The sequence below is a fragment of the Rousettus aegyptiacus genome, unplaced genomic scaffold (assembly GCF_014176215.1).
Source record: "Rousettus aegyptiacus isolate mRouAeg1 unplaced genomic scaffold, mRouAeg1.p scaffold_m13_p_2, whole genome shotgun sequence".
In the NCBI taxonomy this organism is placed as follows: Eukaryota; Metazoa; Chordata; class Mammalia; order Chiroptera; family Pteropodidae; genus Rousettus; species Rousettus aegyptiacus.
The window spans coordinates 76,304,039-76,323,602 of record NW_023416295.1 but is presented as its reverse complement, the minus strand read 5'-3'; the positions used below and the strand labels follow the sequence as shown (position 1 = coordinate 76,323,602).

Below are 19,564 nucleotides of genomic sequence, written 5' to 3'. Positions count from 1 at the left end.
GCTGTCTAAATGTGACTCTTATCCAGTGCAGTTCCCTTTTTTTGAGGATCAGATCTCTTCTAGTATCTGCCCTTTCTCTTTACTCTTTATAATTGTCTTATTATAAGTATTATCTGTGGGAAGATCATTCTCATATAAGCTGCTCCACCATTGCCAGTATATAATTTCTCAGCTTTGATTTATAAAGAATCCCAAGGTAAATTAATCACATAGTTCCCGCACCAGTAGTGCAGTTTTGTAGTCTGCCCTGGTAAACAGTCTGGGTTATTTCTTTCCACAACTCTGACTTTCTCCTGCCATTTGGTATGCCAACTTTTTCTTGCTTTTGATACAATAATCATTTCCAAGTTGGCAGGGAGAGTGAGTTTTTAATGACAGCTCTCCTTCTGCCCTGGACACTGAGGCTAGAGAGGAATGAGTGGTTGAGTGAGTGCAGTATCTTCTGGATCATAGTATGGTAGAGGCGTATCTGGTGAAGACCTTCAGGTAGTAATTCAACCACCAGAGGATCAAAGCCCTCCAGTAACTGACTCAAAAAACAAAGTCCAGTCTGGGAAGAGACTCCTTTCTAAATCAAATACCTAAACATTTGAAAACCTTTGAGTATCATACTGTAAAGAACTTGTATTCACACATTTAAGTAGCCTTTTCTATTGAATAAATAGCATTCCAGGATATCACCTAACATTTAATAATATGCACATTAATCACTCAACTTCACCAGCTGAGTACTAGTGTCCATATTTGCATAGTCTTAATACCAGGGATATTTCCTTAACACAGGAAGGAAAACCTGCCAAGATCTAGAGGAGGTAAAAAGAATTAAGTTATAAGACAGCCCGGGTTTTGAGAGACATCCCTAGCCAAGAACATATCTAGCAGGCATAGCATGTATGTTTTATGACAATGGGCTTACAGATTTGATGCAACTCTGAATAAATCAAATGAAACCTAAAAATAAGTAGCTTTCAGCCTTTCTTCCGACGTATGCAAAGGCTTGGTATACTTTTGGGTGTTCTCAGTCCTCTAGGCCTCCAGTTTCTTTTGTTTTCTCTCGACTTTTTCTAGCACCAAAACCTTATTATCAAGGTGTCATCTTAATTCTAAATTAAGTTTTCAAGGCTAAAAAGGGAGAAAGGAGGCTATAATCAAGCAAACAAAACAAAATGAATCACTTGGTTCATATGAGAGAGTGAAAACAAAAATTTATCTTGATCACCTATTAAAAGAATAATCAGAGCACCTCCTCATTGCCTGAAGATGTCTGGGTATCAGTTGGAATCCTCGTTCTTTACCAAGAGCCGCATAAAGGCTTGTGATAGGTGATTCAGAAAAGGGCACTGTGTGATGTGAAGAGAACACACTTATTTTTGGCAGTTTGTACAACCAAAATAGCCTGGGGATGTTGCCTGTCTTCTACAGTTATTTCGTATTTTTTCCTTTTCTTCAATTTCAAGAAAGAACTAGACATACACACAAACACAGAATTCTATATTTCTCTAGTTTCCTTAACAAAATTCAAACCCCAAGCACCTTTGATAGTTTGATAAGAACAGTCAGAAACCATTCATGTTTTAGAAGAAAAATTGAACCTCTTGTTGCTTGAGGGGTTGAAGAAAAATGTGTGTGCACAATGTTCTAGGGCATGTTGCCTTTACAGTAGAGTAGCTGCACAATGCTTCTTTCCTTCTGCCAGGAAACTGTGTATAAGGAGAGGGGACATTGTGAAAGCCATGCCCTACCTTGCTTATTAGAGAAAACTAGGCATAAAAATTGCCTTAGGCCCCAAAGTTAAGAATATGATGTTGTTTTGCAGGTATAATCATGAAGTTTTAATATCTGCTACCTACTTCCCAGTATATTTTCTTAAATCTAAAATGACAACTGAAGATGCATCAGAATCTGTCAGGACTCTATATTATTTTTAAAAACATATACAGAAACTTTTATCCAGAAATAGATACTGGTGAACTTTTTGATGCATAAAATTAGCATTCTCCCAATTTAGTGACTGTTAAGACCGTTTATAACTGGATGCATACAAAATAACCATGTGGAATATTTTATGCCCCTTACATGGTTACTTCAGATGTTGAAAAACATTTTGTGGCAGAAGGAATGATAGCAGAAATTAAGTATAAACTTACAGAATATGGCATTTACATGAAGATTAATACATGTAGATTTGTGCATAAAAAGAACTCATCCAAATGATATTGCAAACTCAGTTTTATCTTCCAGTCTCAGAGCTATTAGAATATACCGTATATGCTGTTGTGCTATTTATTTAAAAACCCTCGAACTTTTTCTTCTCCATGAATCCAAAGTGTTTTAATCACTCACTATATCTTACACTCCACCAAGCATTGTGACATAAAATGGATCAGGGATGTGTAACTCAGACAAAAAGAACAAACAGTAGGACAAGTATATTGAACAATAAGGTGAATTGAGTGAATGAGAGCTAGTGTGAGATATTTCAATGTGATGTAGGCAATCTCTTTCATGTTTTTATCTCCCTCAGCATTCCATATTTGACTTTAAAGGTTGTTCTGAGGGTGATATGAAACAATAAATGCCCTCCAGACACAGTACCTGGCCCAGAAAGAGTAACTCAGAGGTTAGAAGGTGTTGATGACTTTTTTTTATTGCATGTGGAAACATTAGTTCTGGAAGATTTGGTTACTTGCCGAGGTCATCCATCTGGTAAACAAACAGCAGAGGGACAATCCCAGGAGAGATCTCTTAGACACCTCTATCCTTTCCAGCATGCATACCACACTAGATCTTATTCACTTCACTCACTTTTTCTAGTGTTTCCACTGCTGGGTTTAGAGGTGTCAAGTACATACTTGAAAATACCAGGATACTGGAGTATGTTCTCTTTTGTAATATTTTACAGTGTCAATTCTAGGAGCAGGTTGCTTCATGAAAAGAAAACATGTAGTATGGTGGCCAGTGAGGAGGAATGGAATTTTGGAGAAGATCGATCTACTATTTGAAGATTGGCGAGGCCAGATTTTTATAGCTTTGTAATTTTAGAAGCTGATGCAATGCCATTTTTTTAAATAGCATATTTCTAATCTCATCAACTTTTATATTGACATATAAATGACATATAGTACCCTATTAATTTTAGGTGTATATCATAATGATGTACATTATGAACTTTTCCCCCTGAGAAATCTAATATGATCTGTCACCATACAAAGTTATTATAGTATTATTGACTATATTCCCTAGGTCAGGGGTACTCAACTCCCAGGCTGCAGACTGGTACCAGTCCTTGGCCTGTTAGGAACAGAGCTGCACAACAGGAAGTGAGTGATGGGTGAGCCGCTCCCCAGCACTAGCATCACCTCCTCAGCTCCACCTCAGATCATCAGGCATTAGATTCTAATAGGAGCACTGGTCCCAGGTGCCAAAAAGGTTGGGGACCGCTGCTCTAGGCTGTATATTACTTCTCCATGACTTGTTTGTTTTATAACTACAAGCTTGTACCTCTTAATCCCCTTTACCTATTTCATCCAGTCCCTTAATTCTTCCCCTCTCTGGTAACTACTAGTTTTGGTTCCTGTATCTATGGGTCTATTTCTGTTCTGTTTGTTGGTTGGTTGGTTTGCTTGTTTGTTTGTTTTGATTTTTAGATTTCCCGATGCAATGTCATTTTGGAAACACATCTGGAAATTTGAAAAAGATTTACCAATTGCTTACAAAGTAGGCACCAATGAGAGTTTATTTAAATGAAAATTGATCTTAAAAGGGTGATTTAAAAAAGTCATTAGAAGCTGCTATAAACCAAAGAAGAGGTTGAACATTCATATTTTTATAGACCCATGCTGGAAAAATAACTTGGGCTTTCTTACCAGTGAAAGACCACTTCTGATTCCTTAACGATTTACAACTTTAGGTGTAAATTCTATTCAGCTATAAAGATTGTATGCAGTAGTGTCTTTTAAAGTACATGTGGTCAGATTTTTATCCTCAACATGTGGCTTTTGCTCTCTCTCTCTTTTTTATTTTCTTGGATTTCACGTTTTTCAGCATGTTGCTTCTTTACTCGGAAACTCTCCATTACTTTCCCAATGCCATTGACCCCTACCCTACGAGTGTGTGCAGCTACCTTCCTGTTTCCTACAGTGGTAAATTTTCTCCTAAGCCTGGAATACACAATTCTGTAATGTATGGTTCTAGCTTAATCATTCCAACCTAAGTCCTCTGCTTTAGCCAGATTGGCCCCCTTTACTCTCTGACACCCTCTCAGACATTGATGATTGATTGGTTACTGTTATCCACTGGGGGTAGATTTGCTCTCATAGAAGAATACTCTGAGAATTGAAATATAAGGTAAACATCTGTGTTTCACCTTTTTCAATGTACCCACCTTCTTTCAACCATTTATTCTACTCGTTCTTAGCAGTGACTAACCATTGGAATCACCTGAGGTGAGGGGAGCCTAAAAATAAGGCAGTGGCTTAACCATTCCCCAGATCATTGAAATCAGAATCTCTGGAGAGCAGGGTTCCTTTTTTAAAAGCTCCCCTAGTGATTTAAAGATGCAGAGAGGTTTAGAAGGGCTGATTTATTCTGTGTCCTTGGCCAAGTGACTTAATCTCTTCGTAACCTTGGCCAAGTGTCTTCTATAGAATGGGGATAATATTATGTAATTACCTCTTGGGGTACTGTGAGGATGAAGTGAGATGATCCAGGTGCATGGATTATAGTAGGAACTCGAGGCAGGTGCTCAGTCTGTGTTGGGTGTCATTATGATTGTTCTTGCATTTGCTCATTTTCCATGTTCCCTCCTGTCTACTCCCACTTGTACTTTAAAACTCAACTCAAATCCCACTTATCTGTTGATAACTTAAGGTCCAAACTAAGCTGCTAACAAAGAGACCCAAAAATACAGTGCTTAAATGAGATAGGATGGTTTCTCTTCCACACGGTAACCCAGCAAGCAGAATGGCTCTTCTCCGCACTGCCGATCAGGTTTCCTGACCTTTCTCTTTGGCTGGGTCATCACACATCCATTTTCTAGCCCACAGGAAGGGAGTCAGAACTGTAGACTCAGCCAGCTAGATTGTCCTGAAGTTAGAGATTACTATAATTTGCTCTCATATCCCCTTGGCCTGTAGTCACATGGTCACATGTTGCTGCAGGACAGGCCCTAACGGGGTGTCTAAGTGTTCAGCTAAAAATTCTGTTATTGTCATGTGAAGGGTAATGAGATCTGGGGAAATGGCAGATGGCCTGCCAAATCCAGGCTGCTGCAGTCTGCTGCTGCTTCTTGCCTATTCGTCTTCTATCTTTGTTGCTGGTCCCATTTCTGTATTACACTGAGCTGTCAACTTCCTTTTCTGGTGTGCAACTTTTAGGTATATTCTAGGTTCCCTCAAGAGAAAAATTGTTTTATAATCTATATACTTCTTGGGAAGGTACTAAAAGCATTGCAGATGCTCACTCAGGTGCAGTATTTGTTGAATTAATCAGTGACAGGGTGTTTTGTTTCTTTGTATTGAAATAATTTGCATACCATACAATTCATCTGTTGAAGTGTACATACAATTCATTGGCTTTAAGTATATTCACATAGTTGTGTAATCATTTCCACAATCAATTTGAGTACATTTTCATTACTTTAGAAAGAAATTCTGTACCTATTAGCTATCACCAGCCTCCTTTTAACCTTTATTTCTGCAGCCCTAAGCAACCACTAATCTACTTTCCGTCTCAATAGATTTGCCTCTTCTGGACATTTCATGTAATATACGGTCTTTTGTGACTGCCGGTTTTCACTTAGGTTAATTTTTTCAAGGTTCATCCATATTATAGCGTAAATCAGTACTTCATTACTTTTTATGGCGGAATAATACACCATTGTATGGATGTGCCACATTTTGTCTGTTTATTCATCAGTCAGTGAACATTTAGATAGTTTCCATTGTTCAACTTTTGGCCTTTATGAATAATGCTACCTTGAACTTTCGTGTAGACATAGTTTTTCGTTTTTTTGAGTATATACCTAGAAGTGGAATTGCTGGGTCCAGTGATACTACTTACATTTTACTTTCTGAGGAGGTGCTAGACTGTTCTCCAAAATAGCTGCACTGTTTTACCGTTTTGTAGTCCTACCAGCAGTAGTTGAAGATTCCGACCTCTGCGCATCTTTGCCCATGCTTATTACTCACATTTTTTTTTTTATTATAGCTGATTCAGTAGGTGAAGCTGGTATCTTGTTTTAATTTGGATTTCCCTGATGAATAACGATGGTAAATTTTTTCCATGTCAGTAGCAAGTTTTTAACCTCAACTGTTTTCTGCCTGCTATGCATATATGTTTGTAGGTGTGCAATGACCAACCTCTTCTACCTGAATGTTCCTAGGAATCTCACATGCTTTTATTGATAGCACTGCCTGGGGGATGTGTATGCGACACTCTTAATGACACTGTCTCTCCTACTGAGATTTTAATCCTAGTCCTCTTTTTATTCTGTTCTATTAACAAAAGGAAAAAAAAATTTGTTAATGCCTACTTAAAAGCTTAACTAGATAAATAACTGCAAAAAAAAATTGACAGAAGGTATGACAAAGGAAAGCATAAATGTATCTCGGGGTATTTGACTGTTACTATGATTTGAAATTTTATGACATTGATTGTCCTTGGCACTGTGTTTTAGGAGTTCTTTTTACCTGTTAGTTGCATTCTTGCAAAGTTGTGTGTACCTTGACTGTTATTTTCAGGTTGACTTCTTTTATGCCCGTAGTATTTTTACATGGGCAGTACTGTAGCTCCAGGTTTTTAGCAAGTGCACGAGGCCCTTGGAGGTGCTCACTAAGAGAGGAGTGAGAGTTTGCCATTATACTTACTCTTCAGTGTTGACTCACAAATTTCTCGTGCAGCACATGAAGGCGGTAGTGATGGTAGTGGTGTGACTTTTAATACCTAGAAACAATGTGGTGGAAATAATCTTGCCTCAGAAGACAGAGGTCTGGATTTAATAAGCAGAGTGCTTTGTACATGGGAAGCGCCTAATGAATTTTATTTAATCAATGAATGAGCAAGTCCTTTTATCTCTCTAAGCCTCGATTTCATGAATTAGGGAGGGTAAATAATTTGCTAATAGGGCTTCAGAAGTCACTTGCAGCTCTAAAGTTCTTTGTTACAGCGAACAGGCATTTCTACTTTCTTAGGTTAAAACATACATATACAAACAACTCTTGTCAAGGTACCCAGCGTGCTTCCCTGGGGGTCCATGAGTGAGTTGCGTCCATTACCAGACATAGCTCCCTAGTTCCTTTGGTGGGCAGAGAGCTTCCTATTGCCATGGGCCCTGGGGCTGGAATATGTGTACATGACTCAGTTATAGAAATTAAATCACTTTTTTTCAGAATGCCAGTGTACAGTAGTCCTAAGTGAATATTTGTCAAGCTGAGACTGACACGTGAGGTCATTTTTAATGGGAGATTATGTTCCACCATGGCAGATTTCTGTCTGATTTATTGCTATTAACTCCTGATGCAAGGCCAGCTGATGGAGGTGCTGGCAAGAGCTTGGTATCCAGGCTGAGCGAAGATATTGAGTAGGTTCCTGGCTGACGCAGAGAACCTGGGCCAGTAGTGTGCTCACGTGGCGCCCCTCAGGGGCCATCTGATAGCTGGGGCCTCATGTTCCTTTTAGGTGTTCAGAGAAACACTACCTTGTCCTACACACAACAAAGAATCACTGGAGACCCTTTGTCTTTTGAGAGGAAATATGTTTGGGGTTCCTTTGGGCTGAATTGAGCCCTCAGGCATGAAGATGGGTATCTTAGCTGTTGGCAAAGGACCTGGATGAGGAGATTGAACTCAGTTTTCTAACACTTCTTGGGCAGATAGATGGTCATGTTTTTTGAGATTTCTAAGAGTTTTTTAAAGCTACTTTTTCTTCTTTTTTCCCCCTTCCTTTAAAATAGTGATGGTGAAGGGAATCGGACATCATTAACCTATAAGATGCCTTTTCAGTTCTAAAAAAATTAATGGTACTTTGTTCTACAAGTTCTTAAAAAGAAGTGCCATTGTTATCTTTGTTATAATTAATGTTCAGAAGAGTAAGTCTTTACAAAGGCTCTCTTGGTAGGGTCACTTTCACTTTGAAATAGCTGTCATCTGTGTAGGGTTCACTGACAAACACCTGCCTTATTCTCCCCTCTCTGTCCCATCCCCTCCACGTCCTTAGTTTATCATCATCCAGGAGCATTTAGCCGAGTGCCATGTTTTATAAGCATCAATAGAATTGAGATTACGAGTGAGACCTGTCAGCCTTGTTTTGTTTTGACCCTCTTTTATTTTGGTGTTTTTGTTTGTTTGTTTGTTTGTTTTTTGTCAATTATAGTTGACATTCAGTGTTGTTATATATAAGTTTCAGGTGTATGGCACAGTGATTAGACAATCAATCTCACCAGTAGTGCACTAGGGTTCCCTTTTCTCTGCATCCTCAGCCCCTCCCCCTCCCCCCGCCCCCGCACCTGCCAGTAAGCCTATTACCCTCCTGGCACCATACATAGTTAGTATTGACTAGATTCCCTATCCTGTATTTAAATCCTCATGACTGTTTTGTAACTACTAATTTGTAATTTTTAATTCCTTCACCTTTTTCACTCAATCACCTAACTCCTCTCCCATTTGGTAACCATCGGTTTGTTTTCTATGAGTCTGTTTCTGTTTTGTTCATTTATTTTATTCCTTAGATTCCACATATAGGTGATACTGTGTGGTTTTTCTCTTTCTCTGACTTATTTTACTTAGCATAATACCCTCTAGTTTCATCCATGCTATTGCAAATGGGAAGATTTCATTGGAATATATATGTATCACTTCTTTGCCAATTATCTCTTGGTGGGCACTTGTGCTGCTTCATCTTGGCTGTTGTAAATAATGCTGAAATGAACATGGGGTTCATAGATCTTTTCGAGTTAGTGTTTTAGAATTCCTTGGATAAATACCCAGAAGTGGAATTGCTGAATCATAATGTAGTTCAATTTTTAACTTTTTAAGGCATTTCCATACAGTTTTTCATTGTGACTGCACCAGCTTGCAATCAATCTCACCAGCAGTGCACGAGGGTTCCCTTTTCTCTGCATCCTCACCAATACTTGTTTGTTGATTTATTGATGATAACCATTCTGACAGATGCGAGGTGATATCTCATTTAATTTGCATTTCTCTGATAATTAGTGATGTTTTCACACATCTACTGACCATCTGTATGTCCACTTTGGAGAGATGTCGACTCATGTTCTCTGTCCGTTTTTTAATTTGAATGTTTTTATGGTGTTGTGTGTTCTTTATAAATTTTGGATATTAATCCCTAATCAAATGTATCATTGGAAATACCTTCTCCCATCAGTACATTGTCTTTGCGTTTTGTTGATGGTTTCCTTTGCTGTACTAAATCTTTCTGGTTTGATGAAGGTCCCATTTGTTTATTTTTTTTCTTTTGTTTCCCTTCTCCAAGGGCATACATTAGAAAAAAATATTACTAAGAACAATGACAGAGTTTACTGCCTGTATTTTCTCCTAGGAGTTTTATGGTTTCAGAACTTATATTCAAGACTTTGATCTATTTTGAATTTATTCCTGTATATGGTGTAGGATGGTAGTCTCGTTTTATTTTTTTGCATGTGTCTGTCCAGTTCTCCCAGCACTATTTATTGAATAAACTGTCTTTACCCCATCGTATGTTCTTGCCTCCTTTGTCATAGATTAATTGACCATATAGGCGTGGATTTATTTCTGGGCTCTCTCTTCTGTTCCATTGATCAATGCCAGTACCATGCTGTTTTGATTATAGCCTTGTAGTATATTTTGATACCAGGTTCAACTTTGTTCTTGTCATGATTGCTGTGGCTATCTTAGGTCTTCTGTAATTTCATATAAATTTTAGGATTATTTGTTCTAGTTCTGTGAAAAAATACCATTGACATTTTGATAGAGATTGCATTAATCTGTAGATTGCTTGGGTAGTATGGACATTTTAACAATGTTAATTCTTCCTGTCCACAAGCACAATATATGCTTCCATTTATTGCTGCTTCTTCAGTTTCTTTAATGTCTTGTAATTTTCTGAGTATAAGTCTTTTACCTCCATGGTTAAATTTATTTCTAGATTTCTTAAAATGTAATTGTCATGAGATTTTCTTAATTTCTATTACTGATAGTTCATTATTGGTGTATAAAAATGCAACTGATTCCTGAATATTAACTTTGCATCCTGCTACTTTACTGAATTCATTGATCAGTTCTAATAGTTTTTTTTTGGTGAAATCTTTAGGGTTCTTTCTGCATAGTGTTATCTCATCTGCAAATAATGCCCGTTTTACTTCCTTCTTTCCGATTTGGATGACTTTTTATTTTTCCTTGTCTGATTGCTGTGGCTTGAGCCTCCTTTTTTATAACCACATTTTTAATCTTGTTCATCAGTGAGGTGTGGTTATAATTAATTTTAAGTTTGTAGTAGGTGAGCATTTTATAATAGTTGATAGATGATGATACCTTAAAAAACATAATAGCAATACACATGAACAAGGCAGCTAAATCATAAAGGCATCTTTGTACCCAATAGATCTTGTATTTGCTTTGTAAATGCATCAAGACAGTTAACATATGACTCATTAAGATGTCTCTCACAAAACCTTAAGTCTCTTTTTAAATACCAATAGGTATGAATATCAGTAATTCACATAGGAGACAGTCAACTTCCCCTCTCCTTGCATCAGAAATGACTTTTTTTCACTGCTATCATTTCTGCCATTTTCCTATGTCAAACTCCAAATGCCTTCAGCTGTTTTTAGTGTGTGGTCCAGGACTTGGAATTCCTGGTACAGTGACTCTGAGTGAGAGTATCTCACCTCCTTTCCTCTGTGACATTTTCTGTCCTCTTCACTTTTCTGGACCTTGAGCTCTTCATTCCTATGTTACATTTGTTCGTTAATTTGTTTCAAAATATATACTATGGAATCACGTGTGCCATGCATGACTTTGGGCCCTGGGCCATAGCACTGAGGATGGCTGTTCTGCATGTCAGGAGCGCTTGTACTCAGGGGCTCTGCCGACGTGTGCCTCACTCTGTTGTATGTGGTCTCACCTCCCCAATGCCTTGGTGATCTCCTTGAGGATACAGACCATGTCTTTAGAGGACACAGCTTTGACATTTCAACATACAGCAAACATCAGGCTTTTGAGAGATTTTTAAAGTGACTGCAGGCCGAGTTTTTAAGTAGATGCTGAGGATTTTAAAATTTCTCCTTTCCAAACTATAAGGTGATTTAACTTTCTTTTTCGAGAGGATGTGGTTAGTGTACAATGCAGTAGCATAACAGCACTTTCGAAAGGCAGGTAATATATCAAAGGAGGTTATTATCATTTACCTTCATTTCCTGTATGACCCTTTTTCTCTTGTCACTGTCCCTTTGAGACTATTGTTACCATTTACTTCTACCTGTACTCTCTCCTCCCTTTCCTTCCTCAGAGGCAGAGGAAAGCAAGAGTTAAAAAAACAACAACAACAACAACAACAAAAACAAAAAACCGCATACCTGGTTTCGTATCTCTGTCGCTTCCAAATATGTATTTGAAATGCTGTTGTCTCTCTCCGCGCGTGTGTCTCTCAATATATATGCATATATTAAGACTGTTGGGGAGAATCTGGCTCCACACTCCACAGGAACACCCCACACTGTGTGTGTTTATGACATCTTTTCCATTTCTGCTTCTGCTATACATGTTTTCCCCTGAAACATAAGCATTTTTGGTAATAGGAAAAGCATTTATTCTCTTAGATTAAACCCAGTGTTTGAGCCCCTGCTACATTGCATGAGTGCTAGTGACTGATAACACAACAGAATTTTCACACCTAGGTCATCTGCCTTTGGGTAATGCCTAGTTGACAGTACCATAGAACCAGTACGGAAGTGAAGTTTTTGGTGAAAGATGCAATGTGGGCCAGTTTATTAGAGTAAGAAATGAAACTGAGTCCTAAACAGTCACAAGAGCTGAGGTTTATTGCTTACATCTTTTTTTTCCTTACACTTTCACCATTAAAAAAAAAAATGATACACTGGAGAACGTGGAGTGAATAGTGGAGAGAACATTCTAGTAATGTGTTTTGGTGGAATCCCGTCTCCTTTCAAAGGGGCTTTGTATATAGTAAGTTAACCTTCCCTGAAAGGCAGTAACATCAACCTTTTTTGACCTGAAGTTTTTTGTTTTGTTTTGTTTTTTAACCAAACTTAAATTGGAGGCTCTTTGACGGGTAGACAAATGTTCTGTGAACACAAACTAATAAAAACATTATTTTTTGAGTTTTTCTCATTGAAATGAAAACAAAATGGGGAGCTATCCTCTGAGAGAAGCTCAAACTCCCCTGGAGCTGTGAGGTGATGGAGGGTCTTGTCAGGTTACTGGTGATCACGTTCAGGGAGCAGCTCTGCCTCACACCGGGAAGCTGGCACTTTCTGTTTCTCCCTTTCACGGGGCTCTCCTACCCAGGGCCTCAAGGCATTAAACAGAACTTTTGGAAGTCATTGTGTATTCAAACCCATCACTGTGTAACTAAATGGAAAATTCATCATAAGATAATGGAATTACAGAAGACACCCTGTTGAATTAGTTGACAGACTGCCAGTTGGAGGAGGAGTAAAAACCCTGGCCTAGCAGGGGTCTCCCTGCTCAGTCTAGTTCTCCCTGAGCAGTCAGGCCCAGGGGGTAGTTGGAACATGGGTGCGTTTATTCAGTCAGACAGCACTTACAGTGCCTGGTGATGGAGCAGAAAGACGTTACCTTCGCATCACATCTTCACAGCCTAGGAGGGGAGATGGACAGATGTAAAGAAAATAGCACGATTGTTCACATCATGGGAGAGACATGAGCAAGAGAGCCTTACTAAATCCTAACTAAATCCCGATGGAGCATGGAAAGAAAGGATTAGGAATGTTTCTTCCAGAAGTGATGCCAGAGCTGGGTCTTAGAGGAGGGGCTTTAACCAGGATGAGAAAAGATGAGAGGCAGAAGGGGGTGAGAAGGAGGGCATTTCTGGCAGAGGATCCCCGAAGGTGTCCTTAACAAAAGTCATTTCGATAGGTCTTTGCAGAACCGAGGATCCTCATTTTGGAACTCTCATCAGAGCAGACACAGGGTCTGCACCTGTTTTTGTAAATAAAGTTTTAGTGGAAAATGGCCACACCCATTCACCTCCCCTGTTGTCTGTGGCTGCTTTTTTGCTACAACCCGGAGTGGGTAGTTAAGACAGAGACCACGTGGCCTGCCGAGCCTCAAATATTTACTGCCCAGCTTTTTATAGACAATGTTTGTCGACATGTGGCACAACATATTTTTATTCCTTAAAACTCCTAGTGAAGAGGGCCAGACCCACAGTGGCAGCAACCGGCATTTGCTTGCACGCCTTCAAGGGCGTGTTAGTTTATTTTATGACCTTGCGATTTCTCTTCACCCCATACACCACACGTCCAACTCAGTAGCGTCTAGTTTCCTTGACAACTGTCTCTGAATATCCAAAACTGGAGTAGTACCTATAATGTGTGAAGAAAGCGGGGCATTTCACCTCTAACTGTGCCCTTAAATGTTTGATTACGCCAGCTCAGCTTTTAGTCTCAACTTAATTTCTAGGAACCGCCACCGCTGCTGCTTTGCTTGGTAAGTGCTGCCAAGCAAAATTGAGTTAAAAATAGTGATAGGAGTAGTAGCCATTGAAAAGCATCTCTCTTTTGGTGAGGCAGTCCATTTGGTAGCTTATTCTGAAGATGGCTGTCCCCTTAAAGTGAGAGAGAACGATTGTTATTTTCAGAAGTGGCTATGCATTTGAAATATTGCTTTCCTGGATGTAGTGAGTGAAAGTTGTGTCGAATTACATAGCACACGCCGAAGTTTAAGCACCTGCTGTGGTCTGTGTTATCAGTTTTGGGGGTGCCAGACCAGACTTTATAAATGTTACACTTATTAAATAAGAGCTGGATGAAATAGAGGTGTAGTTATTCTCATTGTATAGATGGGGAGACACAGTCTCCTACAAGCTAAGTACCTTCCATGTTAACTACTAAACGACACTGCTTCCAATATGCGATAAGGAGGATATTGATTTTTATGCACTAGTTATCCATAATAAGTAGAATGTTCATTAAAAACGCTATATCAGAGATTGAGGATCTCTATTTCAGGCTGTCAAAAGAACTGGTTTTCAAGGGACAGGTTCGACTAACCCCCCCTTCCCATCCCCCAAGCATTAATTTTTGTTTTAGCCTCAGGAGCCACTGACATCACTGAAATACTATCAAATGATGTTGTAGTTTGGGATCCGAATTCTTATTAGTACTTTGCATAGATAGAAAACTATCAGCAGTAAGTAATGGTGACATTTTCCAAGCAGGTCTGGAAGATATAGTAGTTCTAAAAAGAAAAGCATGTAGGTTTAGGGTTGTCCTAATGTCCAGCTAAAGTGGCCATTCCTAAACAAATTCCGATCATAATCATTCCCTCCTTAAAACCTTTTAGTGCTTGCCATGCCCTTAGCATGAAGACCAAAGCCTTTATCATGGTGCTTGAGGCCTTCTGATTTGGGCTCTGCCTGCCTCTCCTGTCTGACCTCTCACTACCTCACACTTCTTCCTGTAATTGGAACTGTTGGGTAGTTCAGTAGTCATAAGCAATGGGAGTGAAGGCCCAGCTCTATAACCATTCGAAATGACAAGAATGAAGGCCCCTCCCAAAGACCACCCTGAAACACCCATTTTATAGTTATAAATCACCCCTGCATCCTGAGGAACAAAGGAATGAAGGGTTGTAAACCAATAGCTGGTTTAATCAGCCACAAGCACTTGTGTAGTTAGTGATACCCTAACCTCATAACCTCAGCCTCATTATGCCATCATTATAATATCATGCCTGTGCCCAGAAGTTCATGAGTAATTAGACTGAATTCTAGGTAATCGCAAGTGCAGTAGGCAGAGAGCTATGTAACAGCCAGATATCAATCAAAATGACTTCACGTGCCAATCATGTAGGACTACTTTTGTAACTTCCCATTACAGATGTACCTCGTGGCTCCTCCACACACTAATCCAGTTCTCCTCTCTTTCCCTTGCTGGTAGCCTTGGCTCTAGCACATGTCTTCATGAAACCGCTCATCACCACAGTTTGTCTTCATAACCCAGCACATCCCTGCCAGCCTGGGGGACCCCCCTCCCCTGATCTAATTGCTTTACTTCCTGCTCCCTACTTCTTCGTTTTCTCAGTTTCCCAGTTGCAGATTTCCAAGCAGCCACTCCGGTTGGCCTGGCTTACACTTTCAAGCTGGGCCACACCCATCATAGGTCTTTGGCCATCCTGTAGGTGGGCTGTCTTTTAGGGCAGATCCTTGCAGACCAATCAGACCTGTTGCCCGCTGGAAGGGTCAGAACTACAATATAGACTTTTTCGTTTTTTTCTCTCTGCTCCGTGCTTACAAGGGTGTTAGGCTTGTGTTTTATAAAATTTGTGGTATTTTTTTTTTTTTTTTTTGCTCTTTACAGATATCATTAATGGAGCTCAAGAAAAATGTATATTGCCTCCTATGGATGGCTACCCCCACTGTGAGGGGAAGATCAAGGTAAGGCCCTAATGATGTGTATTCATTTCCATCATCCTCAGTCTGCACTAACACCCTCTTCCTTAAAGGGTGAGCGACCCCTTTAAGGAAGTCACTTAAGGGCTGCTTCAATCCTGCCTGTTTGGGGCTGTGGCCATGACAACCCTTCCCTGCTTTGTCAATTCCATGGGGGTTAGTCTGCAATGGCTCTCACTGGTCAGACTGAAAGAGCCTGGGCCGTTTCAGGCGCCTGCTGTGTCTTTGAAGCTGCCTTTCACTTGCTTTCCCGGCCTCCGGGACGTGGTCCTTCAAGGGCCAATGATGAGGGGCTACCATTGGTGTCCAAATTCTCTCTTGCCTAGTCCCCAAGCACCCCACCCCCACTACCACTTTGAGGTCTCCAGACTGTGGTTTAAATGTCACATTTGCATTTGCAGTTGAGTACCCAGAGACACTTGGCCACTCACTCTTTCACTCTTCACATTTTTTTAAAAGTCCTATTTATGTGGCCTGCTTTTGGAGAAACCGCTTGCTGCTCAGTAGTTTCCAGAGCAAAGTTTGGGTTCAGGAGTACATGATCTCTGTGTGGGACTCACACACGCATTGGATTCCTGTACTCGTTCACACACCATGCCGGGGCTGGTGAAACTATTCTCTAAGAGGGGATTTCAGTGCAAGGGTCCCATGAGGCCTTTGTTCTTGATAAAACTCTCCTAGCCATTGCCTCCACTGGCTTTGCCGCCCTGTGTGTCCCACAGTCTCTCTAACTCTCCGCACCTGTGCTAAGGCCCAGCTCAAGTCAGTGTTTACCTGTGGATCATTGAAGAGCTGAGCATCTGTTATCCTGACCTCAGCTTGACTCTGAGCTAAGGCCACGGCTTGTGACATACACAGGTGCTCACCTTTTCTATCAGCAGATGGGAAGGGCCAGCAAGAATGGGCAGTTCAGACATGTTCTTACCTGGATCTTATTGTTTCAGTGGATGAAAGATATGTGGCGTTCGGATCCCTGCTACGCAGAATACGGAGTGGATGGGTCCACCTGCTCTTTTTTTATTTACCTCAGTGAGGTGAGTAGCTTCTTGTGGCTTTAGAGGCGTGGATATGTGTGGTTAGTCTTTTGTGTAGCCGAGCCTTGAATTCTAAAAGCTTGAAAACATGCGTTGTTTTTACATAGTAGGCCTGATTTTTTTCTTTGTTACTGTCCTCTGCCCCCAAGTAGAATGACTTTTATTTTCTTCGAGGGAAAAACAGGCCTAGCTAACTAATTTTCCCCACTTAAAAAAAAACTGCAGTAAAATATATGTAGCCTCTTAAGCCATTAAGTGTATATAGTTCAATGGCATTAAAAGCATTCACATTGCTATACAGCCATCACCCCCACCCACCCATCTCCAAAACTCTTCATCTTGCAAACATGAAACCGTACCCATTAAACAGTAACTTCCCATCTCCCCCTTCTTCTGGCCCCTGGCAACCACTATTCTACATTGAGTCTTTATAATTTTGACCATTCCAGGTACTCATATGAGTGAGCTTTTACAGTATTTGTCATTTCGTGATCGGTTGATTTCACTTAGCAGAATGTTCTCAAGGTTCATCCATGTCGTAGTATATGTCAGAATTTCCTTTCTTCTTAAGGCTAATTGTATTATATGCCACATTTTGCGTATCCACTCATCTGCTGCTGAACACTGGACTGCTTCCATCTTTTAGCTATTACTAATAATGCTGTCACAAACATGGGTGTGCACATAACTCTTTGAGACCCTGTTTTCAGCTCTTGGAGGTAACAAGAATGGGATGGTAGAATCATATGGTAATTCTATTTTTTATATTTTTGAGGAACGGTCAAACTTTTCCAAAGCAGTTGTACCATTTTACATTGCAACCAGCAGTCCACGAGGACTCCAGTTTCTCCATGTCCTTTTTTTCCAGTTTTGGTGGGGGTATTTGTTGTTGTTGTTGATAGTAGTCATCCTAATTGGTGTGAGATGCTTTCATCATGGTGTGGTTTGCATTTTCTTACTAATTAGCAATATTGTGCTTTTTTTCAGGTGCTTATTGGCTGAATTAGCTATTTACTTACAGGTTGAATTACTTATACTTTTTTCCCCCTTTTTTATCAGAGCTTCATTTTTATTTATATCTTCGAATTTAAATAGCAGCTTTTTTTAAAGGGCTGCAGAGCATGTTACAGACCACATGGTGTTCAGTGATCTCACTACCTTTAGGAAGATCAAGGGGGTGGAGCAGGGTTAAGATTTTATCCGGGTTAGGTACTGGGGAACAACTTTTGTAGGAAATTTAAAACTCTGGCTTCCCGCTCCACCCTTACAGACGGGGCCATCCCTGGCCACCTGCCTGTGAAATGGGTGCTGCCTAAGTTCAGAGGATGAGCACGTGGCAGGCTTGTGGCTGCCATTTCTCTTTTATTCTCTCCCCAGTTCTATATGCGATTGCCTTTTGATCAGTAGTTGATAACTCCCTGGTGCTGCCGTGCAGAAAGCAGAATGCCTCTATTATGAGGCGAAATGAAATGCTTTTGCCATAGTTTTTCTGGTGAGACTCAGTTGCCTATTCTGTGCCATAAGGTGACAGACAGCTTTGGGGGATAGAGGCCAAACCAGTGTAGCTAGCTATAGGGCATACGGTCCTGGATTCTGTGGGATTTGTTCCTCTCCGACACCTTTACTTCTCTTTCCTCTGTAAGATTCAGTCACACTTTTCTTTCTTTTTTTCTTTTTTTCTTTTTTTTTTTTTTTGACAAGTTGCACCACGGCCACCCCATGGCCATCATGGGAACCATCAGAGCTAATGATGTTTAAACTATCTCTGGGAAATTAAAAGCGTAGAGAATTGGATGTGTGGTGCTCCTCATTAGCAGGCTACTGGCAAATTGATTTTGTACCATTTATTTTCCTGTGTTTCTAGCTTAGGCGACCTGTGGCCCATTTTCTCATTTCCTTCTCCAGAGGAGTAAGACCTGAGGACATGAATGAACCTTCATTCACTCCAGTGAAAAGTCTATTAGAAGCACCTTTCCTGCCCTGAGGGAAAAATTCCTCATTCAGTTTAATTTTCCAAAGTTTTCTTCCCCTTCCATTTGATAGAATTTAGCTAGAGTCCAACTGTGCACCCTGACTGACAAGCTGAGCTAATTTCACGCCTTCCTGAGAGTTTGCACGTTGGGATGGGCTGCAGAAGTAAAATTAGAGGATTTAACATTCCCACTCCAGCCTTCCTCCATCTCCCGAGCCAGAGCTGGGACGGTGTGGAAGAATGGTCCAGAGGGAAAGGGGCTGCAGTTGTTTCTGACCTAATCCCCTTCCTTTGAAACTACCACCCAACCCCCACTCGCCTGACGGAAGGATGTAGCTAAAATGAAAGAAAAGTGGCATTCTGGTGAGGGTAAATTGAGAGGATGTGGAACAGGCTGGGCCGTATAAAGATGTGATGGATCATATATACTTAATATTGGAGGCTTGGTGTTTGGTTTCAGAACCTTTAACCAAATTATTTTTTCTCCTCGGGAGGTGTGGAATGGTTCTTCCACAGCATATTCCAATCTTATGCAGATAACTGAGCTTTTCTTTTTATATTCAGTTGAATTCAGTTCAGTGAGCACTTCCTGAACAGCTATTCATTGATTGTCAGTAATTACTGAGAACTCATTTTTGTGGCACCATGGTACGTGTTCATTATCTTAAGAAACTAATGGAAGAGGAAGAATGGTTGCAGGTAATTGAGCCAGGAGGGTAGAGATAATTCCCCTGGAGAGAGAACTAGGAACTTCTTTTTCAAAGTTTTAATTTGAAAATAACTTTGAAACTCCATCCTTTAAAAAAACAAAAACAGTTTTCCATTTTATCATAGCGTCTTAATAGGTGCCCTATCAGAGTTAAAGAATTTCACCCATATGGGCACTTCGATTAGAAGTACTGGCTTA

General features: G+C 40.2%; 1 protein-coding gene across 14 annotated transcripts in view; it reads left to right on the top strand.

The window, feature by feature from the left end:
* Positions 1–19,564, top strand: part of MGAT5 (alpha-1,6-mannosylglycoprotein 6-beta-N-acetylglucosaminyltransferase) — a 321,573-nt gene that overhangs the window by 166,560 nt on the left and 135,449 nt on the right. For all 14 annotated transcript variants that reach the window (XM_016164010.2, XM_016163995.2, XM_016164007.2 and 11 more), the window contains 2 exons: positions 15,560–15,636; positions 16,596–16,685. In XM_016164010.2, the coding sequence (XP_016019496.1) occupies positions 15,560–15,636; positions 16,596–16,685 (167 nt within the window). The remainder of the gene's footprint in view (positions 1–15,559; positions 15,637–16,595; positions 16,686–19,564) is intronic.